Source organism: Astatotilapia calliptera, chromosome 16, assembly GCF_964374335.1.
Source record: "Astatotilapia calliptera chromosome 16, fAstCal68.1, whole genome shotgun sequence".
Taxonomy (NCBI): Eukaryota; Metazoa; Chordata; class Actinopteri; order Cichliformes; family Cichlidae; genus Astatotilapia; species Astatotilapia calliptera.
In genome coordinates this window covers 7,259,591-7,282,498 of record NC_137437.1, presented here as the reverse complement: position 1 = coordinate 7,282,498, position 22,908 = coordinate 7,259,591, and the positions used below count along the sequence as shown (strand labels likewise).

Genomic DNA, 22,908 nt, shown 5'->3' with positions numbered 1-22,908 from the left:
TCTGTGTTTTGACCAGGCCACATGTCTCCTGTCACCTAAAAGTACAGAAATTTTAAAACCTTCTAGTAAACAGGGTCCCAGCTTCTCCTGGGAAAAGTCATCACTGCCATAATCCTCACAGCCCGGACCCTTCACACATCACGCATCAGACTGCGGAGACAGGGCATGAAGAGGAACTAAGGGGGGCGAGGCTGGGCAATGTGACTTCGATTGCTCTGTTGAGGGTGGGGCTCGATGGCGAACCTTTGGCCGCTCTGGTGGGGGGTTTATGGGGGACAAAAAGGGATTGGGACGGGGGGTAGATCTGAGCCCAGCATTGACCCGCTCCATCATCTCCTCAGTGAATTTCAGGTGTGGGGAGGAGGGAGAAAGGGAGGGGGAGGAGGGTGATGGCCTGTCAGGGGTTTGGGGGACTGGGGAAGGTCGTGGTCCCTTGTCCTGGTCGTTGGTGTTGTTGAGAGAGTTGGAGGCAAATAGGGACCCCTCTTCTTGCCTTAGATGTCTCTCCTTTCTGAGGCTCTTCCTCAGATGCCATGGCTGTCTCTCCTTTCTGAGGCTCTTCCCGGGTGGGGGCAAATGGAGCTCCTCCTCAAGGTTTCTGCTGGGCTTTGTCTGTTCTTGGAGTACTGTTTGTTCCTCTTTATGAGATAACTCCTCGTTTATCTCAGCCTTGGCACCAAGCACGGATGGATGACGTATGGAATAAAACAAGTTGGAGGTGAACAGTTTCACCCCTGACTTGTTAAAATTAAATCCATTTGCTTTGAACAGATGCCTGCGTTCCCAAAAAATATTAAAGTTGTCGATAAAATGCACTGAGTGGTCAGCACATGCTGATATAAGCCATTTATTCAGTGTAAACAACCTGCTGAATCTCTCGTCTCCTCCTCTGACCGGCGGTACAGGTCCACTGACGAATACAGCTGCATTCAGAGAGTTTACAGTATTTAATAATCCAGTAAAGTCCCGTTTCAGAACCTCCGACTGTTGTTTGGACACATCGTTTGACCCTGTATGCAGAACAATGTTTGTCACCGTTGGATATTCATCTGCAATTTGAAGAATTCTCTCCTTCAGGTTGTTGACCATATCGTTAGGAAAGCAGAGGACTTTAGTGTTCTTACCGCACATCCTTTGTACATCCTTTACGGCAGAGTCACCCACAATCAGAGTTTCAGGCCTAGCCTTTAGCTTTCCCTGTGGCCTTTCACTTTTCAACAGATTTTCAGACCTTATTTCGCTGCTTTTAGATGGATGGTTGTCCGATATAGATCCAGGGTCCTTTGATAGTGGAGCAAATCTGTTCTGCAGTTTCACATTCAGTTGTTTTGGAGGTTTGTTGTTAACCTTCCTATTCACGGTTGTCCAGTCCTGTTTCCTCCCGTATACAGGGGTAGAAGAGCTTCTCTGTCTCGTAGGAAGTGAAGGCCAGTCGGTTTCAGAGATTTCAGCTCGCTGTGGCCTGCCTGTGATACGTCCTCCCCCTTCCAGGAGACATGATTTATGTCTTGGTTTTGCACCAAGACAGTCTAAGGGGGGATTATCACTTGAGGATTTATAATAATGCACAGAGTCTACTTTCTTGGTCATGTTATCTGTGCTCCTTAGCTGTGTGCTAGCTTGCTCATCGCCATTGTTTTGAATCAAAGGCAAGGTTGTTTCATTTCCACACAGTGCATTTACCTCCACGTTTACTTCTAAGCGATGAATTTTTGTCTCCAGTACTGCAATCTTCTGCAGGAGGCTGTGGTAGTCATCTGTGGAGAGGGAAGGCATCTTGTTGCTAGTTAGCCTAGCGGTTAGCACCTTTCCAGGCTATTGAGGCTGCTCGGTGCCCAGACGCTGTAATCAGGCTTCAGCTGTGTCTAGGCCACAGACACACGGAGCGCTGAGGACAAGGTAACCATAAAATGTTGCTGTTTCTGTTAAGAACACTCTAGTCCTAATGATCTACAAGTGTCCAGAAGTTATCGCAGGTAAGCTCACACGGAAAAAAGGGAAAAAATCAGCATAAAAATCAATAAAAATCAATATAAGAAGCAAAGCATTCAAGAGCAAAGAGATGAAGCGTCCACACTCACAAAGGGGAGGGGCATAATTGACAGTGCTCTAGGCCCCTTATATCATCTTGTTTTAAGACAAATGTTAAAAAACCTCAGTGTGCACCTTGATGGTTCCTTTAAACTGTGTAGGTGTAGGCAGTTGAGTGCAGTAGTTCAGTCAGGCTTTTTTCATCTGAGACAGCAAGCCAATGTAAAGCCATACCTTCCAGCTAATGTCTTTGAATGTGTTATTCATCTGTTCATTACTTGCAGACTGGACTACTGCAATTCTTTGTACTTTGGTTTGGACCAGTCTTTTATTTATCGTCTCCAGATGGCCCAAAATGTGGCTGCTCATCTGCTTACTGATAGAAAACAGAAGAAGCATACATCCTCTGCTCCAGAAAGAACCATGAATTCCAGTTCAAAACTAATGTTATCCATTCCAGGGTCTAAACATAAATCTGGTGGTGGCAGAGGCTTCTCTGTGTCAGACTCCAGACTCCAGAATAAAGTGACTCTAAATATTAGATTTGCACAAATTGCTGGAGCATTTTAAATCTTTACTGGAGACACATTTTTATGAGCTGGCTTTTAACACACAATGGACCTAGACATTTTTTGTTTTAATAACGTTAGTTGTTTTTATGGTATCATAGTTTTATTTCTTGTCTTTTATATTTTATTACATCATTGTTGTGCATTTTACTTATTTTAGTTGCATTTGAATTAAAAACACTTTGTGCAGCATGAACTGTTGAAAATATCAAGAAACAGAAAGGCCCTGGCCAGATGGTGGAGTCAGACTCAGGACATTCTTGCTGTGAGACAACAGTGGTATCTACTATGGCACCGTGCTGCCCCAGCAGTGTAGACTTCGGAGTAATATTGCACAGTTTCAAAAAAATTACACTGAATATTTCCTAGGTTTAAAAACAACAACCCCCCCCCCCCCCCAAACCCCCAAAACACACATCTAAATGAACAACAGATGAGAAAAAAAAATAGAACTTAAACACACTGTCTCTAGCCTGAAGATGGCAAAAACAAACAAACAAAAAGCAAAAACAGCTAAAATTCAGCAACTGTTTACCATTTTTGTGGCAGGGTATGGTTAGTGGCTTGGCTCCAGGGGAGGATTGGAGAATTGGGTTCACGGTGGGATTTTACAAAATTTTACAAGCAATTCAAATCTATAAAACACCACAAGTGTAACATTGTTTTTTTATCCATACTGTACACATTCTTTAATCTACTTGATTATCATTAATGCACAAAGAATACAAAAATTCACCACAGCATATACAGATAGCACATCGTATCAAGCAGAACGCTCCCTAAAAATTGATATCATGACGGAACCATAACATTACATTGAGAACAAGTTCATCATTCAGTCCTTTAGGTGACAAAGTCTGCTAGATAAATATCCAAAAAGCCTAATTTTTCTTTAATAATAATATACCTCATAGGTATAACAAAAATCATACAGGTGTTCACATATCTAAATGCTGTAGTGCTGTAACAGGACAAACAAGTAACAGAAAACTTTTGTAACATGTGACTTATAATGTATGAATGAATGAATGTAAGAATAATAAATGACATTTAATTATGTAATTACAGTTAGACACTGTCCGTGTCATAAAATTGAGGTTGTGATTGAAGAGAAGCAAGAAGTAGGTTAGAAAATGGTTTTGAAGTAAAGATGGTTTTATGTGTTTTTCATGCATATACAGCTGTCTGACAGTAAAGCTACTTTTTCACAAGATGTTGCCACAGCAGTTTGCATGTTTGCTTCAGCAGATTTTTTTATCAGGCACCCTTCCTAATGTAATACGACAGAGATTTGTTTCTCTTTGTGGGATCTTTCATGTCCAAACCAGGGAACTTTCAATTAACAGCCAAAAGTATAAACCACTATACTGTGGAGCCACTCTGGACAGATGTCAGACAATAAAACCAGGAATGTGAGTACATGGCAACAGTTTTATTGTGAATTCTGTTGCACTGAAATGCAACTGATGTTAGCACAGAAACAAACAGACAGATATGACAATATCTGCTTTAACTGAATGTAGATTGGTATCCCAACTGTATTACAAATCTAAAGAATTCTCCAGGTCTTCAGTTAATCTTATACGAGGTGTTTATGGACAAGCATGATGCAAAAAATATGGAGGTTAATGGTGAATTTGAAAGTGTGTGTCACACACCTTTAACAGTTTACTACCAAAGAAATTAACCGAGATAATTTCCATCAACCATAGGCAGCATAAAGGCAAACACAAGGCAGGCAATATCTACTATACTGTATGTACTAACAAATAGGCAGAGTATTAGTAGTCTGGGCTATTTCAAAAGTGTTTAAAATAACTGCACACAATTGATTAACAACAAAATTACTTCACCTTAGCTTTAAGTTTTAATACAAGGACTGATGTTGGTCTGAGAAAGCAGCTTATTTAGATGTTTAGAAATTTCCTTCATTTTGAGTCCATAAATGAATGGATTTAGCAAAGGCTGATAGAGCATTATTTGTAATGTCATTATTATGCGTGTGGTTTTTGGAAAATCTGGATTTGCACGAGCTATGCTTACATCATACACAAAAAACACAGAGAGACTTAATAAAACTAAGAGATGGGGTAAACAAGTCTCTGCAGCTTTCTTCCTAATTTCTTTACAACTTCGATGAGAAACTATAAAGATTTTTGTGTATGTGAAAACTATAAAGAGCATAGGAAGAATTGCAAGATCTAATACAATGACCACACCAAAGATGGTAATTAATTTTGATCTTTCACACTGAAGAGTGTAAACTGCATTATTACAAAATATTCCTTTTATATTAGAGTCACACAGTTTAGCTTCAGCACTTGCTATTGCTTGGACAGCAACTTGACAAGCAGGTACAAGCCAAGCCACGACCAGGAAAATACCCACAGTAGTTTTTCTCATGATAGTTTGATATTCCAGAGGTTTACATATAGCCACATATCTGTCATAGGCCATGGCAGCCAACAGAAGGAACTCTGATAAAACTAGAGTGTAAAATATAAAGAACTGAAAGAGACAGGCTGAATATGTTGTGACTTGTTTTTCAGATGAAAAGTCAATCAGCAGTTTTGGGTAAACAGTTGTGCTGTAAAGAACAGAGTTCAGTAGCAATGCTGCAATGAAAATGTACATAGGCTCATGGAGGTTTTTATGATTCCAGATGAGATACAGAATAGTAGAATTAGTGCAGATTATTAGAATGTATAATGTAAACATAACAAAAAAGAAAATATATCTGTACTTGTTAATCTCTGTGTACCAGTCCAGAGTTAGATAGGTAGCATTTGACTCTTCATCCATGAATTTTTTCAAAGACAAAACATTAAAAAATAATTAAAAATTGTAAAACCAGTAAAAATCCAAAACAAAAACAAACAACCAAAAAACAAATCCAAGACTATAGCAGTATTTAAATCCTGTTGTTTCTCTGGTTCATAAAAATATATGAACCTGAAATTTGTCTCTGAGCACCTTCATCACCCAAACACACACAGCGTATCATGCGAGTCTCTATAAGGTTTTTATCAAGTTGCCTCATCCTCAAGAGAGAAGGAGGTCTGAAACATGGTTGTTCAGTCTCTTGTAATTAGAATAGAATAGAATATAATTCAACTTTATTGTCATTGCACATGTCACAGGGCAACGAAATGCAGTTTGCATCCATCCAGAAGTGCTTTAGCCATGATATAGATATATTACAATATATATTAGCAATAATATAGATATGTAAGTATATTACAGAAATGGGTCTACTACGGTATGTAATATGTACACGGTATGAAGTATGTTATGAATATGCTATAACTATAAGTATGTACAGGCTGTAGTGAGTACAAGCTATGTGCAGGCTATGAACAGGATATAAATATGAAAAATACAACTATACAGAATATGAAATAAAGAACTATACAGAAATATGAGATATACAGCTATACAGAAATGGGAACTATGCAAGTTGTACACAGTTGTAGAATTAAAAATTATCGTATGATTATTTATACAGAACTATACAGTAGTGCAGTTAAGAGGCTATATAAAGTGCTAGTGGTTGTGAGTGGTGGTTCAGTCCATGTTATTATTGTGTGTTTGAGGGTACAGTTGTCCATTGTATGTGTGTGTAGGTGGTTGTGGGTGTGTGTATGTCCAGTCCATGTGTTAACTTGGGTCAGATGTCAGGAGGTAGAGTTCAGGAGTCTGACAGCTGTGGGGAAGAAGCTATTCCGGTACCTGGTGATCTTAGTCCAGAGGCTCCTGTAGCGCCTCCCAGAGGACAGGAGGGTGAAGAGTCCATGTGATGGGTGACTGGGGTCTTTCATGATTTTCCCAGCCCTTTTCAGACACCGCTTCCTGTAGATGTCCTTTATGGCAGGAAGTGGTGCTCCGGCGACGCGCTGGGCAGTTTTCACAACCCTCTGCACCGCCTTCCGGTCCAAGGCAGAGCAGTTCCCGATTGTTATACAGTTGGTCAGGATGCTCTCGATGGTGCAGCGATAGAAGTTCACCAGGATGTCTGAGGATAGGTGGTTCTTCCTCAGAGTCCTCAAGAAGAAGAGGCGCTGGTGAGCCTTCTTGACCAGCTTGGAGCAGTTTGGAGCAGTTGGTCGTCCAGATGAGATCCTCGGAGATGTGAACTCCCAGGAACTTGAAGCTGCTCACACGCTCCACAGCCGTCCCCTTAATGTAGATGGGTGGATGTGGGTCAACATTCCTCCTGTAGTCCACGATGAGCTCCTTGGTCTTCTCGGTGTTAAGCAGCAGGTTGTTTGTGTCGCACCACTCAGCCAGACAATCTACCTCCTCCCTGTAGGCGGCCTCATCGTTGCCACTGATGAGGCCAATCACCGTGGTGTCATCTGCAAACTTAATGATGGTGTTAGAACCATCGGCAGGTCTGCAGTCGTGGGTGAAGAGGGAGTAGAGGAAAGGGCTCATCACACAGCCGTGTTCATTGTGATTGTAGATGAGCAGTGGTTATCTAGCCGGACGTGTTGGGGGCGGTTGGTCAGGAAGTCCAGTAACCATTTGCACATGAGGGAACTGATGCCCCGATGAGTTGTGAGGGGTGGATTGTATTGAATGCTGAACTGAAGTCTATAAACAGCATTCTGGTGTAGGTGTTGCTATTGTCCAGGTGTGAGAGGACAGAGTGCAGTGCGATGGAGACTGCATCCCCTGTGCTCCTGTTCTGGTGGTATGCTAATTGGTGGGGGCCCAGGGTGGGGGGGAGACAGGATTTGAAGTGTGCCGGTACCACAGCGTGTGCCAAGGACAGGTTGAATATGTCTGTGAGCACTCCTGCAAGCTCCCCAGAACACGCTCTGAGAACATGCCCGGGGATACCATCAGGACCTGCAGCCTTGTGGACATTGATCCTGCTCAGCACCGCACCTACATCGGTGGGGGAGACAGTCAGAGGTTGGTGGTCTGGCGTCATGTCTGCTTTGGTTGTGATTGTGGGGTTCCCTCGCTCAAAACGAGCATAAAAGTTGTTGAGCTCGTTGAGGAAGGAGACATCAGAGGATGCGGGGGAGGGTTTGGTGGTCCTGTAGTCTGTAATGGTCTGGAGTCCTTGCCACATGCGTCGGGGGTTGGAGTTGGAGAAGTGTTCTTCTGCCTTCTTTTTGTAATGGTGTTTGGCTTTTTTGATACCCTTCTTTAGATTAGCCCTGGCTGTACTGTAGGCGTGTGCATCTCCTGACCTAAAGACGGTGTTGCGGGCCTTCAGGAGGAGACGAACATCCCGGTTCATCCAAGGGTTCTGGTTGGGGTACATGGTGATCCGTTTCTGGGTGGTGACACTGTCTGTGGTTTTGGAGAGGTAATCCAGTACAGATGAGGCATACTTGTCCAGGTCTGTGTGGGTGAACATATTCCAGTCTGTGTTTTTAAATCTGTCCTGGAGAACTGTGTCTGTCCCCTCTGGCCACACTTTAATTGTCCTCACAGCAGCTTTCATACGTTGGATGAGTGGTGAATACCGAGGTGTGAGGAACAGGGAGAGATGGTCCGATTGTCCAATGTGGGGGAGGGGTGTTGCTTTGTATGCTCCAGCCAAGTTGGAATAAACATGGTCTAAAGTCTTGTCTCCTCTGGTGTGGCAGGAGACATGTTGGTGGAATCTGGGGAGGACTGTCTTTAAGTTGGTGTGGTTGAAGTCACCAGCAACAATAAAAGCAGCCTCGGGGTGTTTATTCTGGCTCCAGAAAGTTCTTTCATGGCCAACCTAGCATTAGCGTTAGGGGGGATATACACTGCAGTGAGTATGATAGAAGTGAGTTCTCTGGGGAGATAATAAGGTCTGCATTTGACCATTAAAAGTTAGGTGAGCAGTGACTCCCAGTAGTAGTGGAGTTCATGCACCAAGCGTTGTTAATATAAATGCACAAACCTCCACCTCTGGTCTTGCTGGAGTCATCTGCTAGCCTGTCGGCTCGGTGTGTGTAGCGTCCTGCTAACTTGATAGCATTGTCTGGGCAATTGTTGTTCAACCATGTTTTGGTGAAAAACATGACATTTGAGTCCATAATCCATCTGTTGTTAGTGATGGAGAGCCGTATCTCATCCATTTTGTTTGCCAGAGAACTCACATTGGCAAGGAAAATACTGCACTGCAAAAAACGATTTTCAAGAAAGTAAAAAAACCCTTGTTTATGGACATTTTTTCTTATTTTTTGTCTAAAAAGAAAATATATTCTTAACAAGCAAGTTTTGCACAAGAAAATAAATTTTATTCTAGGAAAATATGTCTAACTTTTCCTTAAAAGGATATTTCAGCTCATCTTGAGCTTTATTTACCAGTTACAAGGTATGAAAACCGTTTGGTTGAAATTCCCTAATAAAAACAAGATTATTTTTCTCATTTCAAGAGTAAGGCCACTTAAACAGCTGCTCAGTTTAAGAAATGTATTTATTGACACTAAAGTGTAATAAAACTGCTGTCAAGTTTGACAAAACATGCACAAAAGCTGGAACTAAAAGCACATGATAAACATGAAATACAGGCCCATTTGAAAAACAGAAACGGCATAACTCATTCACTTTAGGCCATGTCAAACAGATTAATAGATCAGCATCAGACAAGTATCAGTACACATATCTTCACTGTGGCAATGCTACAATCGCATTCAACTGTCAGATTTGATAGAAAACTCAACAACAAAACTGTCCAAAACAATAACCTGATAATACAGTTCATGCATGTAAAGCAGTGTGCCTTTTATAAAACATCTGTTGAACTCATGTGTAGTCCAATTACATCACACAGGTAATTTTTCATGACTGCATATGTCATATCTTTGTGTGTGAAACTGTAATATGGAGTGAAATCCATAAGATTATCAGCGGATATCAGCTCCGTTGCTTGTGCCATGTTTGGAATCTCTATCTTATATGACATGTAATCTTTGTCATAACAAATGGTATTGTGCTGCTGGAATTCAAAACAGTACAATGATGAATTGATCACATAGATATTTTTCACAAGCCCAAATATAGGTAAACCACTAGAACCAACAGCACAAACAATTAATGACCTATCCCTTATGTATTTGTTACCATTTAGATTAAGCCATTTAACAGTCACTGCATGGTTTACTTCATCATTTCCAAGGAAGGCCCTCATTTTTTCTTTTAAGTATGACATTATGCTTACTTCTGAGGTTGGTCCTAATGTGCATTCATTGGAAAAAATGGGGTGATCAAAACTATCCACATTCTGAGAACATTCATACATTTGATTATGCTTTATTAAAGATTTGCAAACATTTTTAAAATTTATTTTTGACGCCCATTGTTTGAAAAAGCAATGTTTCGATTCAAATCTCATGCACATATGACGGACCATTGGTCCCAAACGTTTAATTTGGCTTGGTGTATGAATCAAATAATGTTGTTTTGGTGTGATGTTGTTATATGGGAATAGGGCTTTCATGTGCTTCAAGTGCTGTTCAATGAGGATTTTCAACTTGTTAATAGTCTGCAGACTGATGACAGGAGCAAGTAAAATCTGAACTATCTCAATGAGTTCAAGAATTAATGCGTAGTGTTCAGTACCTTTGGCTGCATCAATCAGAAATGGCAAAATTTTCAGAAGAACAATCATTTGCCCCGAGGACTGCTTCAACTTATTGTCACTGGAAGCTAATGTACTGTAGGTAATAACACTTGGTTTATCTCTACTATCAACTGGAGAGTATGGGAAACCAGTCACTGCAGCATTGAAGAGATCTAAGTCTAGCTCTCCCATGAGAACTAAGTGTTTCAACACACACTTTATTTCTAATGGAGCAATCCCTTCAAAAATTACATGCATCATGTCTTGGGGTGTTTGTTGGATCAAGTTGAATGCTGGGAAATTAATAAGTTTGCTTCTTCTGTTTATTCCATATGTTGTTTTTAAGCTGCTTCTTAGATACTCTGTGTTGGCCTTCTCAATTTCGCTACATTGCCGGACATGTCGTTCAAATGTCCGTTCCTCAAAGTTATCCTCATCAAAATAAATTTGCATGTCCTCAAATGAACATTCACACTGCCTGCATTTACTATGAGCAAACCCAACACCCTCTTTAAACCCGCAAAGCTCATGTTGCGCCAAAGTGTCTCCACATAATGAAACTAATGCTCCAAATATTTCACGTTCACCATTTCCAGTTTGAATTTTAACTCCATTATATAGCTTCACTAAGTCCTCATGCAGCCTTTGCAAGATTCCATCTACACCACATTCAGAAAGCGCACTCTTTTTTGCAATGGCAAGTAGACGAATGGCAGGTAGTTTTGATCGATATTTAGGATTAATGTTTCCCAAAGTATAATAGAACATTACCAACTTATTTTTGGAGGCATGAGACCCAAGTGGGTTACAAATTTCAATTTCATCTGAGTAAAGGATAATCTGTAAGGCAGAGGGGTGTGCAGAAAATAAACGGTGAGACTTCATGAGTTCTCCATCTATGATATCATATAAATACTCATTTCTGTAATTTTTCTGCTCATCTATCAATGCCAAAACTCTTGGATGGGACAATAACTGCTCCAAACTTCTGACAAGCGGAACATAATGAAAACATTTGGGCACAGTAGTGAGGAATCTTTTTTTCCCTTTTTTTCCCCATGACAGCAGTATACCCAACACAAACCTCCTCGGACTCCACAAAATTGAAATTTCTCTTTATCACATCATCCTGCCTGTATGTTGTTGAAACAGAGGCAAATGGATCCTCAATCTGGTCGAAGACTGCCAAAACATCTTTTTCAAGTCCACTTCCATGATGCTGCTGGAAAACCTTTTGTACCTGACTTCTCAGATTATTGACCAACGATGCCTGATACTGTTGTAATGCTGCAACGACATCATTCACACCACTCTGAAAAACAGACAGAAAGGACAAACGACATCTTAGTTGTTTGCTATTAAAAGAGATTTATTTTTAGTGAATAGACAACTTATAATGTAAGGACTAATAACGTACGTAGCTCTGCAACCAAAAAAACTGCATAGAATTATTTGACTGTTTCTTATAGATTTTTTCCCTCACTGAAACTGAAGAAAAAAAAATTTTTTTTAATTCCTTCTCGGATTTCTTGCAAAACTCAAATTTTTAGTTTAATTAAGATTACAATTTTCCTTTTTATATAATTTTATATAATTTTATATATAATTTTATATAATTTTATATAATTTTATATATAATTTTGTATGAGCACAAACCTGTGAAAGACGATGTTTCTCTCTTGCAGTCAATACAAGAGCTGTTGCTTGTCTGGTAAGAACATCGTGGCAGGAGTCATCCTTCAGAAAAGAGAAATAAATATAGGAGTGTTATAAACTGGTAAAATGTTTTATCAAAAGAAGTTGTTATTGTTCAGTAGTGATAGACTCACCATAGATTGGGATGATGCTACTCCATCTGCGAACCCGCTTGGACAAGCTGCTGAAATGTTTGGAGTCGAGGTATCATTGTTGGTCTGGGATGGAACAAGGGGCCTTTGCGAGATATGGGCACCATCATCGAAGCCAGAGTACAATGTCTTATTATTGTCAAAAGTACCAAAATGTTCGGGGCACACACTGTCTGGATCATGCTGTATTGTGTTTTGATCAATCACTGCATCTTCTCCTGAGTTCAATCTGGTGTCTACAGCTGCATCCATTGTTGGCTGGCTTGTTGGCTGGTTTTCGACCACTGGATCAGTCCTGTAGGCCCACATGTTACTCAGACTTCTGTTCTCCGCTGATGAGGGTTCCCTCCTAGAACTGCAATTGAGATTAATTGATTAATTGACTAGTTAAAGATATTAATTACAAGCTACACTGATCATTTCTAAATAATTCTATTCTGCATTTGATAATTTACTCCAAAATATGTATGTTTTCAGACTGAGTTTAATAAATTGTTACTAATTTATTGCTGATTGATATTTGGTAGCTTAACTGTAGTTTAAAAGCTTTAAAAATCCTCAAAAACCTAAACCTGGAAAGCTAAACTAAAGAACACAGGAAACATTGAAAATGTTGCAAAAACCTTACAACCTGGAGCAAGGAGCATGAGACATGAAAACCTGAGGGAGGGAACACAGATGACACAGAGGAGAAAATGCAGACGATCCGACAAAGAACAGAGGGAAGCACACACTAAATATACACACACACTGGGAAACAAGGAATTGGCAGACAGGTACGAAACACAGCTGACACTAATCAGATGAGAAGAGACCAGGGGGAAGGGCAACAGAATACACTGATGCAGGGCATGGGACTATCAAAGTAAAACAGGAATAAACATGAACATCAAACCAGGGACACTTGACTCAAGACAAGGGAGGCACGGAGAACACCTAAACACAGGAAATAATTAACAAATAACCAGGAAACTAACTGAAACAATGAATATTAATAAACACAAACAACCAAGGAGACTCTGGACCATGCCCATTGGTTTATTTAAAACAAAAGTAAAAAAAAATAAAAATGGTGTTTTCTCTATTAGGAGAAATTAAGCACTCAGAAAAATTGTTTAGAAATAGCATTGATGTGGATCATAAGGAATTAGCATTAACATATCTACTGTTAAGCTGTAAACACAAGTAGGAATCTAACATGAATACTTTATATGATTTATACTTTATATACTTTATATAACACGCCCCGCCATATACCCCAATCGCCCGCTTCTGGCCGGGGAGCCATCCCACTGAACCTACTCCCCACTCCGCGAGCAGGCTAGGGAATCGGCCCGGACCATCGGCGCCCCATGCCCCGTCTCAGCGACGGGGAAGTGTCCACTCTGGAAGCCCCGGAGCTGGCTTGGTGGCCACCCATGTGGCAAGCAGCAGTCCTCCTCTCCATCATGCAGCAGTCCAGCCCTTCAAAATCTGTTGGTGATCATGGATGTTTTCACATTTTTCCACGCTGTCAGATTCCACCGGTGGAGTTGAGCATAACTTGCTTTTCGCAAGTTTATTGCCGCTCGTCATCCACGCCTCCCGCTGAACGCGTAGCGCTACTTTGAAGTTTGTTTTTCGCGCTACTTGTACGGCACTATGTTGCCTGGCGGATGGACATGTGACCAACATACGACTCTTGAACCCCGATACTATGTGTCTGATCACATGCAACGTAGTGCCGTACAACAGCGGAACAAACAAAACAAATCGTCTTACGATATGACAAAAATCATGGACAATCCATAGAAAAGCCGCACCTGACTAAAAGCCGCAGGGTTCAAAGCTTGTGCAAAAAGTAGCGGCTTATAGCCCGACAATTACGGTAGTTTTATTGACAAAAACCACCAGGTCATTCAGTGTTCCCTTAGTGCTAATGTATAAGAGATGTTGGTGTACTATACCTGAAGTAATGTTGTTAAGTCCCTAAGTCATATTCTTTTATTGTCATGACTGTATTTGAAGCTATTTTTATTTTTGTATGATACCTGATTCAGTTTATGAAGTAAACTAAAGTCTAAAATACTTAGTCAGTCATTTGTTTAATAGTAATTTAACATTACATAATTCACATATAAAACTATGAATTGTAATTTTAAATGGTTTAAAAGCATGTAGAATAGAATATGTAGGCAAGTATATTTCTCCTTTTTTTTTTTTATCAAGAAGCAAAGATAAAAAGAAGAAAAAAAAACAGGGCAGGGTTCGGGGGTTGAATCATCCATCCCCACCAATGGCAAAACCAAATCTACGCACTTGGTCTGTTTACACCTACAGGCCAGTGGGCACTCTTTCAATGATGAGGATGTACACATGCCGGACAGAGACGAACGCTGGTTTGAGCGGGGAGTCAAGGAGGCCATTTACGTGAAAGGGGAAAGAGCATCTCTGAATCGAGCAAGGGGCCTAAGGATACATTTTTGCTATCTTACAATGCTGTGATAGCAGCTATTCCCTAACTCTCTGTGAACTGTACTTATGCCCATTGAATTCTACACCTTGCATAGCTTTGCCTGATTGAGTGCTCTGTCAGTAAATTGAACTGTAGCCCAAAATTACAGCAGATATTTCCAAATGAAACATAAACAAACTCCTCACACTCTCATCGGACAGTACATGAACACCTCAACAAATGAAATGTATACATAGTTTGGACAATCACCATCTAAACACTGTGCAAAGATGTCACCTGCGCAAACGAGAAACTTAAACTGTGGTGTCCTGTAGGGTTCAATTTACAGTGTATATGTGAAGAAGCGCTGTGTGCAAACAGGAGATGAGGACTCAAACACAGACTTCACAGAGGCAAAAATGGGGACTGAAAAGGCAGTTTATTTTAGGCTCAGGAAAAATTATACAACTAATGATGAACTAAACTAGACTGGGAAAATATAAACTAAACCTCACAGAGAGGAACACAAGGGAACACACAGCATGAGGGACGACACGACACAGAACTCTGACATAAGTACACGAAAGGTAATGAGGGAAGTGTAAAGTACACAGGGAACACAGCTGAGGACAATTACACATGACAGCGCGGGGAGGAAACTAAACTGAAAATGCTGACACCAAGACATGGACCTTGAACATAACACAGAGAGAGAGGGAGAGAGAGAGAGAGAGAGAGAGAACATGATGGAAAGAGGAAAATGCAGAACACAAGGAGTGGGAGCAAAGCATGATAATTTTCTAGATATTTTTACTATGTGGTACAATAAACATTGTCCTGTAAACGAACACATGACAAAGAAAAAAAAGATAAAAAGTCCTTGGCTCACAAAAGGAATTATTAATGCTTGCAAAAAGAAAAACAATCTGTATAAACAGTTTATCAAAGTAAAAACAAAAGAAGTGGAACAAAGATATAAAGCATATAGAAATAAATTGACTGATATTATAAGAACGAGCAAACAACTTTATTATAGAAGAAGATTATATGAAAATAAAAACAATATAAAAGGAACTTGGGATGTGTTAAACAACTTAATTAAACAAGGATCTTCTGGAACATCATATCCTGAATATTTTACTGATGCAAATGGTGAAAATCACAACATGAGTAATATTGTCGATGGGTTCAATAAATTCTTCATAAATGTTGGCCCTGAACTAGCAGCGGACATCCCGTGTCATAAAAATGAAAATATCAGTAATATAAAATCAAATCCCTTTTCACTGTTCCTCTCAGCTACAAATGAGCAAGAAGTAATAAATATCACATTAAAATGTAAAAGTAAGTCTTCAACTGATTATCATGACATAAATATGTCTGTAGTTAAACAGGTTATTCTGAATATTGCTAGTCCCTTAACATATATCTGTAATTTATCATTTCAGTCCGGTTGTTTTCCAAAAAAAATGAAAATTGCGAAAGTAATACCACTATATAAAAGTAACGACAAACACAGTTTTACCAATTATAGGCCTATTTCTCTACTGCCTCAATTCTCAAAAATTCTAGAAAAACTTTTTAATTCAAGATTAGAAAAATTCCTTGAAAAACATCAAATAATAAATGTTGGTCAGTATGGTTTCAGAACGCAAAGAACCACTTCAATGGCGATAATTGAGGCAGTAGAAGAAATTACTGATACACTGGATAAAAATAAATATGCAGTTGGTATTTTGTTGACCTCAAAAAGGCCTTCGACACAATCAATCACTCAATTTTACTGGATAAATTGGAAAGATATGGTATTCGAGGGAAAGCTGGTAACTGGTTAAAAAGTTACCTAACAGGTCGGGAACAATATGTTAGCATAGGGCATTACCATTCAGAGAAACTTGGTATTACATGTGGTGTTCCCCAAGGGTCAGTGTTGGGACCAAAACTTTTCAATGTATACATAAATGATATTTTTGATGTTTCTCAAGTACTTAAACTCATACTGTTCGCAGATGACACCAACATATTTTTCAGTAGCGATGATTATACTGATCTTGTAATGACTGTAAACAGGGAGCTAAAATTAATAAAAAAATGGATGGACATAAATAAATTATCATTAAATATAAATAAAACTAAAGCAATGTTTTTTGGTAATTTAAAATATAATATAGAATTACCAATTATCATTGAAGGTGTACCAATTGATAATGTGAGTGAAAACAAATTTTTGGGAGTTGTAATTGATAACAAAATTTCATGGAAACCCCACGTCAGACACATAAAAACCAAAATTTCTAGAAGCCTCGCAGTTTTGAACAAAGTGAAACAATTCCTTGATATGCATCTGGTACACTAGCTGCACAGGGGCTCAGAGGAAAGCACTCCAAGGGCTCATTAACACCGCCCAAAAGATCACTGGCTGCCCTCTCCCCACACTGGAAGTTCTACACAACGCCCACTGTTTTAAAAAGGCCCAAAACATCATAAAAGACACCTCACATCCTGGCCACTCCCTGTTCGAACTGTTGCCCTCAGGCAGACGGTACAGGGCAATCAGAGCAAGGACTAATAGACTCAAACACAGCTGTTATCCAACTGCAATAACACATCTGAATACTACAAAAAAATGTCCATCACGCCACTCTTGTGTTAATCTATGCACGGTCTGAAGCATGTGTGTGGGAATGTATGTGAATGTTTTACTGTTATATCTTATTAGTATTTTAAGTATTCTATCTATTTTATTTATTGAATTTTATTGTTTTATTTATATTTTGATATTGCTAGGGATGATGCAATGATCGGGGACCATTCTTAATTTCGTTGTTCTCATGACAATGACAATAAAGTTTCTGATTCTGATTCTGATAAAGATGCACTTCGTACTCTGTACTGTACCCTGGTTCTTCCATATCTTACATATTGTGTGGAAGTGTGGGGAAATACATATAAAAATACAACTAATCCATTAGTCACAGTACAGAAACGAGCACTGCGTATTATTCACAAGGCTGGTTATCTAGATCATACTCACAAATTCTTTCTTCAGGCAAAGTTACTTAAATTCCAGGATCTGGTTAATTACAATACATCCATAATTTTGTATAAAGCTTTTACTAAACTTTTACCGGCAAATTTACAAACTAGATTTGAAATTCGAGAAAAGGTTTATAATGTGAGAGGCTTTGGAGAATTCAAATTACCCAGAACTCGAACAACCCGTAAAGGCTTTTGTGTGTCTGTATGTGGTGTGAAAATCTGGAACAGTCTGAGTTTACAATTGAAACAATGCAAAAATATTCATAGATTTAAATTTCTCTACAAACAGTTGGTTTGGTCACAGTATACTCAATGATGGGTTTTAGTGTGCTCTGTAATGTCTGTCCTCTTACCATTGCTGGTATGGATTCCAAAATAAAAATAAATAAATAAAGTGTGCGTATGTATGTACATATATGTACTTGTGTGTGTAGATATATATGTATGTATATGTATGTGTGTTTGTTACTTGTAGTTATTACTGCCTGTTACCTGTGGTAATGCAATTTATAATTTATATATTCTGTATTCAGTTATGAAGGCTCTAATTGTTGGTTGCGAGCTGCCGCTTAGATGCTTGTATCTGCCCGGGGTTGTTGATGGGTCTGTATGCAATGATGGGCGTAGCTGCGGGAAGTTTATTGTTTTTTTTTTTGTTGATGAGTGAGTATAGGGGTGGGATTTAATAAGTTTTCTTCGTCCCACTCCTTTTTCAGGCAAGTTTTGTTTTTTGTTTTGTGTATTTTATGTTCAATATAGGTATTTGTTGTGCCTGAAAATGAATAAATAAATGAAGTGAAAATGAATGAAGCACAATAACTCACATCACTAAATACACGGTCACACAGAGGGAAACAATGGGGATAAAGACAGAAGGGGAAATCCAATAAATCAACCTGAACAACTTAGGACCCATAGAATAACAAATGAACTTAACATGACACAGGAACACAGGAAAACTAAGAACGCTGGGTCAAATGACCCAGGACCCTGACAGTATATGCAGTTTAACAGCAACACTCTGTGATTTATTCAAGACACTTCCTAGCATATAAATCTGTTTCACACTTTATTGCACATACAGTTTAATAGATGGTGGAGCCTGGTGATCTTATCTCAGGAATTGGGGGATGCAGGAAGCCACCTTTAGGTGACCCTGTAAGAGGAGATAAGGGGTTGTAAATTATTTCTCTTGGAGATGCTCAATGGCGTAAAAAACAGCTGTGGAATGCTTTTGTTCTTTTTTAGTGTATTTAAGCAAGGGCTGTGCTGAGATCTGGAGAGAGACTATGTATCAGTGTCATGCTGAATGTCTTCTATCTCAAGTTGTTGGGAACGTAGCGTTTTCAGTGGGAGAAACATTTTGTCACTCATCCAAGTGACTTCTTCAGTCTACAGGCATCTTACAATGCTGTAATTGCAGCCATTCCCCAACTCTCTGTGAATGGTACTGATTTACAGCATTTGATATGTAGAGGATGCATCCCACTTCTTTCTAAAAGCACTTATCATTCCGAACAAGTACAATCCCCATCTTGACCTCTTTATGGCCATGGTATATAGGATATTTTAGTGTGGGTAGGTAACTATCCTGAAGTATAGAAAAAGATTTAAAGATTTAAATGTTTAACAATAAATATAAACTGTGCCCTTGATTCCTGTCAGAAGAAAATTGTATATAGTGTGATCAGCTTCATGAAATGTGTTCTTTTATTGATCACTAAGCAAATGGCTACGTGACTTTTGACATGAACTCTTGTGTGATAAACAACTAACAGCTTCCTCTTTTATAAGAACATACAGACTTAGAAAAGGGGAACCTCAGCTCTGAGTTCCTAGAATAACTCTGTTATCTTTGTACACACACACACACACACACACACAAGCTTGTATAAATAAAGAACGCAGATGGTGATACAGTGCGAGTCTGTGAGTGCCTCCTATCAGGAAGAGCGCTCTGTGACCGTCCTCGCGAGTAAAAGACAACTGCAGTGTTAGTGTTTTCTAACTCAGGTGTCTTAGCTGAAGAACTGCGGGGGTGATTTATAGAAATCCCCTGTCATAAAATTTGTTACATTTTAATGTTCAGTTCAAAGATTGCCATGGTCCTCTCGGTCGATTCTCCCATTTCTGTCTGTGTATATGATCTGATTATAGTTGAGCTTGCTTCCCACTGTGCTGTTCCACACCTGGGAGAAATTGCTGATTATGCATCTGACTGCTGTTGGGCTCATAACCCAGAATAAAGGCAGTTCAAAATTCGACTCCAGATCATTGCACCACACGCAGTATACAGTCTCAATGTCTTATAATCATGAGTACAGCAACAGGGAACGTGAATTTATTTGGACTGTTGTCTCTGTTCAGATGTCCCTTACCTTGGAAAAAAGGAATTGTCTATTGGAGGCACTGAGGAGAGTGCTGTTTTGGAGCGAAGACAGAAAACTACATTTTAGTGTGTTCAGCCAACAAGCTAGCAGGAGACTATTCATCTACCTCCCTTGTAATACCCTTCCTTGGAAATCCAGTATCATTACAAGGGCTTTAGAGTGTGACGAATTTGGTGGCGAATAAAGAGAGAGAGAGAGCTGCTGCTGAGGAAACATTTGAGAAGGCCATGGACATTTGTAGAAGCTGCAACATTGAGATTCCTCAGGGAGCAAGGCACAAACAGAAAAGACTCGAAGGATTTGTGCTCGAATCCAGCTGTGGTGCAACAACCAAATCTCACAAGCTCAGCAGAGCTTAGGTGTGAGATGTTCTTTCCTTGTTTGGACCGAATGTTGCAGGAGCTAGCAGACAGATTTTTAGGGGTAGGACAGAAAATAATGAAGGGTATTCAGGCATGCAATCCATCTTCCTCAACATTACTTTCCGAAGATGCCTTAAAACCCATTGTGGCACACTACCATGTGACGATAAAGCCTGAAGAACTTGTCATGGCAAAAAACTTCATGAAAAGAAAAATGGAAAAAGAGGACATTCACAACATTACAACTGCCTTCCACTTGCTTGACGATGACATGTTCCCAATTCTGAAGGTTCAAATTCAAATTTTTATTTGTCACGTACACAGTCATACACAGTACGATATGTAGTGAAATGCTTGGACAACTGCTCGTGACCTAAAGAAAACAAAAAAGGAAAAGGCTATGAATAAGATAGGAAATAAATATGAAAAATTAAAAAGGGTAAATTTAACTAGGAAGGAATAAAATATAAATTAAGGTTAAAAATGAAATAACTGTACAACACAAATTAGAATGAAGGGTAAATTTAACTGGGAAGAATAAGATAAAATATATAAATTAAAGTTGAAAATAAAATAACTGTACAACAAAATACACAATATAGAACTATATAAGAATGTATGAAGAAATATAAATATAAATAAATATATACACAATAACAGCAGCTGTACAAGTATTAACCGGAAATGAAGAATGTAGTGACCAGTGTTGTGCAATCCACATTATGTCTTGTGCAGTGCAAACATGCTTAAAGTGATTTAAGTGATGAAGTGAAAACAAAGTCCAGAAAGTCCAGTGTGTGTGTAAGAACTATATGTGTGGGTCAGTACTGTGTGGTGGTGTGATTGAGAGACCGTATCGCCTGTGGGAAGAAGCTCCTCCTCAGTCTCTCTGTGTTGGTCTTCAGGGAGCGGAATCGCTTTCCTGACCTCAACAGAGAGAACAGTCCGTTGTTGGGATGGCTGAGGTCCTTCACGATCTTCCTGGCCTTGGTCCAGCACCGCCTGCTGTAGATTGAGTGCAGGTCAGGGAGCTCGGAGCGGATGGTGCGCTCAGCTGACCGCACAACCCTCTGTAGAGCTCGTCTGTCCTGCATGGTGCTGTTCCCGAACCAGGTTAAGATGTTTCCCGCCAGGATGCTCTCTATGGTGCACGAGTAAAAGTTCCTGAGCACCTTGGAGGGCAGTTGGAAGTCTCTCAAGCGTCTGAGGTGGTAGAGACGCTGACGGGCCTTTTTCACCACGGTGTTGATGTGACAGGACCATGACAGGTCCTGCGTGATGTGAACTCCGAGGTATTTGAAGCTGTCCACTCTCTCCCCTGGGCACTCGTTGATGACATCAGGTCATCTTTAGAATTGCCATTCCTGTCAGTAGCTGCAGCTGTGAGCGCTCTTTTAGTGCCTTGTGTTGTCTCCACACATGGCTAAGGAGAACCGTGGGACAAGAGAGGCTGAATGATTTGGCCATATTATCTATTGAAAAGGAATATTTGAATAATATTGACCCTGAAAAGGTCATTGATAGGTTCACAAAACTCAAGCCTCTAAGATACAGTCTCCTGTTACCACAATAAAGAGGTGTTTTCAGTGTACTGCAGGTCTATGATGATTTTCAGTGCTCCTATCATGTAGTATTGATTCTGGTTATGTCTTGGTTAAGTCCTAAAGTAGTCCTGATTTTGAACTGTTGTAGTCCTGTTTTAATTCCAGATCAGTTCTGGGTCTGGTTGAATTGGGGTTTAGGCCCCGTGTCTTGATGCAGCCTCTGATTTTGTTCTGCCTTGCTGCTTAATTAAAAAACTAGTTTAACCCTTTAAGACCTACCATAGAACCTATGGAACGCCAGGACTGCCATAATGAATTAATTAAATACACCATTAAATAATTAATTAAATGTGGCAATAATTAATTAAAATTGGAATTAATTAATTAAATAAATAGTTATGACACATGTAATTAATTAATTATTGACACATTTAATTAATTATTTATGTATTTCACATTTTAATTAATTATTGACACATTTAATTAATTAATTATTGACACATTTAATTAATTATTTATGTATTTCACATTTTAATTAATTATTGACACATTTCATTAATTATTGACACATTTAATTAATTATTTAATGATATATTTATTTATTTCATTTTGGCAGTCCTGACGCCTGGCTCTCATCATGAAATAATTTTATCTGTCAGCCTCACCCATCAAACTCAGGGGGCGGGGTTAACGCTGATCGAGTCAAAACCATTGCTTTGGCCTGGTGGCCATTGTTTCTAGCACACAACAACCGGCATGTGGAAGCTAACAGAACTGAGCTTTGAAAAACCCTGTTTGTGTGTTACCAAATACCGTTTTAATATTTTTTTAGCCGAGAATGTAGTGGTTTAATCTTCATGTGTCTGGTCGGTTTGTCAAGATACAGCCTCTTTGCAAAAGTGTTTCGATGATTTCGGAGATGTCTGCCCAGTCTCACGGCAAAGCGTGGGATAGACCCGCTCGCCTCGCAAGCAATCCCACCGACAAAGCGCAGGCCCCGGTACACAGCTGTAGTAACCCCCGCTGACTTCTTTTACTGAGGTTATATTTATCGGTGTTTTATTTCCTGATGTTCTTATGTGTCCTACGTGTTTCAGTCGCCAATTCTGAATTATAACTAACATTAAAAACATGTTT

At 39.5% G+C, this 22,908-nt stretch overlaps 1 protein-coding gene and 1 long non-coding RNA gene across 2 annotated transcripts; both read right to left on the bottom strand.

The window, feature by feature from the left end:
- Nucleotides 1–4,460: 4,460 nt before the first annotated feature.
- On the bottom strand, nt 4,461–5,931 carry LOC113007435 (olfactory receptor 8D1-like). The gene has a single exon (XM_026144003.2). It carries the CDS (start codon nt 5,400–5,402, stop codon nt 4,461–4,463), a length of 942 nt encoding a protein of 313 aa, XP_025999788.1. The 5' UTR covers nt 5,403–5,931.
- A 4,387-nt stretch (nt 5,932–10,318) lies between these two features.
- On the bottom strand, nt 10,319–14,033 carry LOC113007441 (uncharacterized). Its single transcript, XR_013902320.1, has 3 exons — nt 11,985–14,033; nt 11,812–11,892; nt 10,319–11,467 (listed from the first exon to the last, which is right to left on the bottom strand). It is a non-coding gene; the product is annotated as an uncharacterized LOC113007441 (long non-coding RNA).
- Between the last annotated feature and the right edge of the window lie 8,875 nt (nt 14,034–22,908).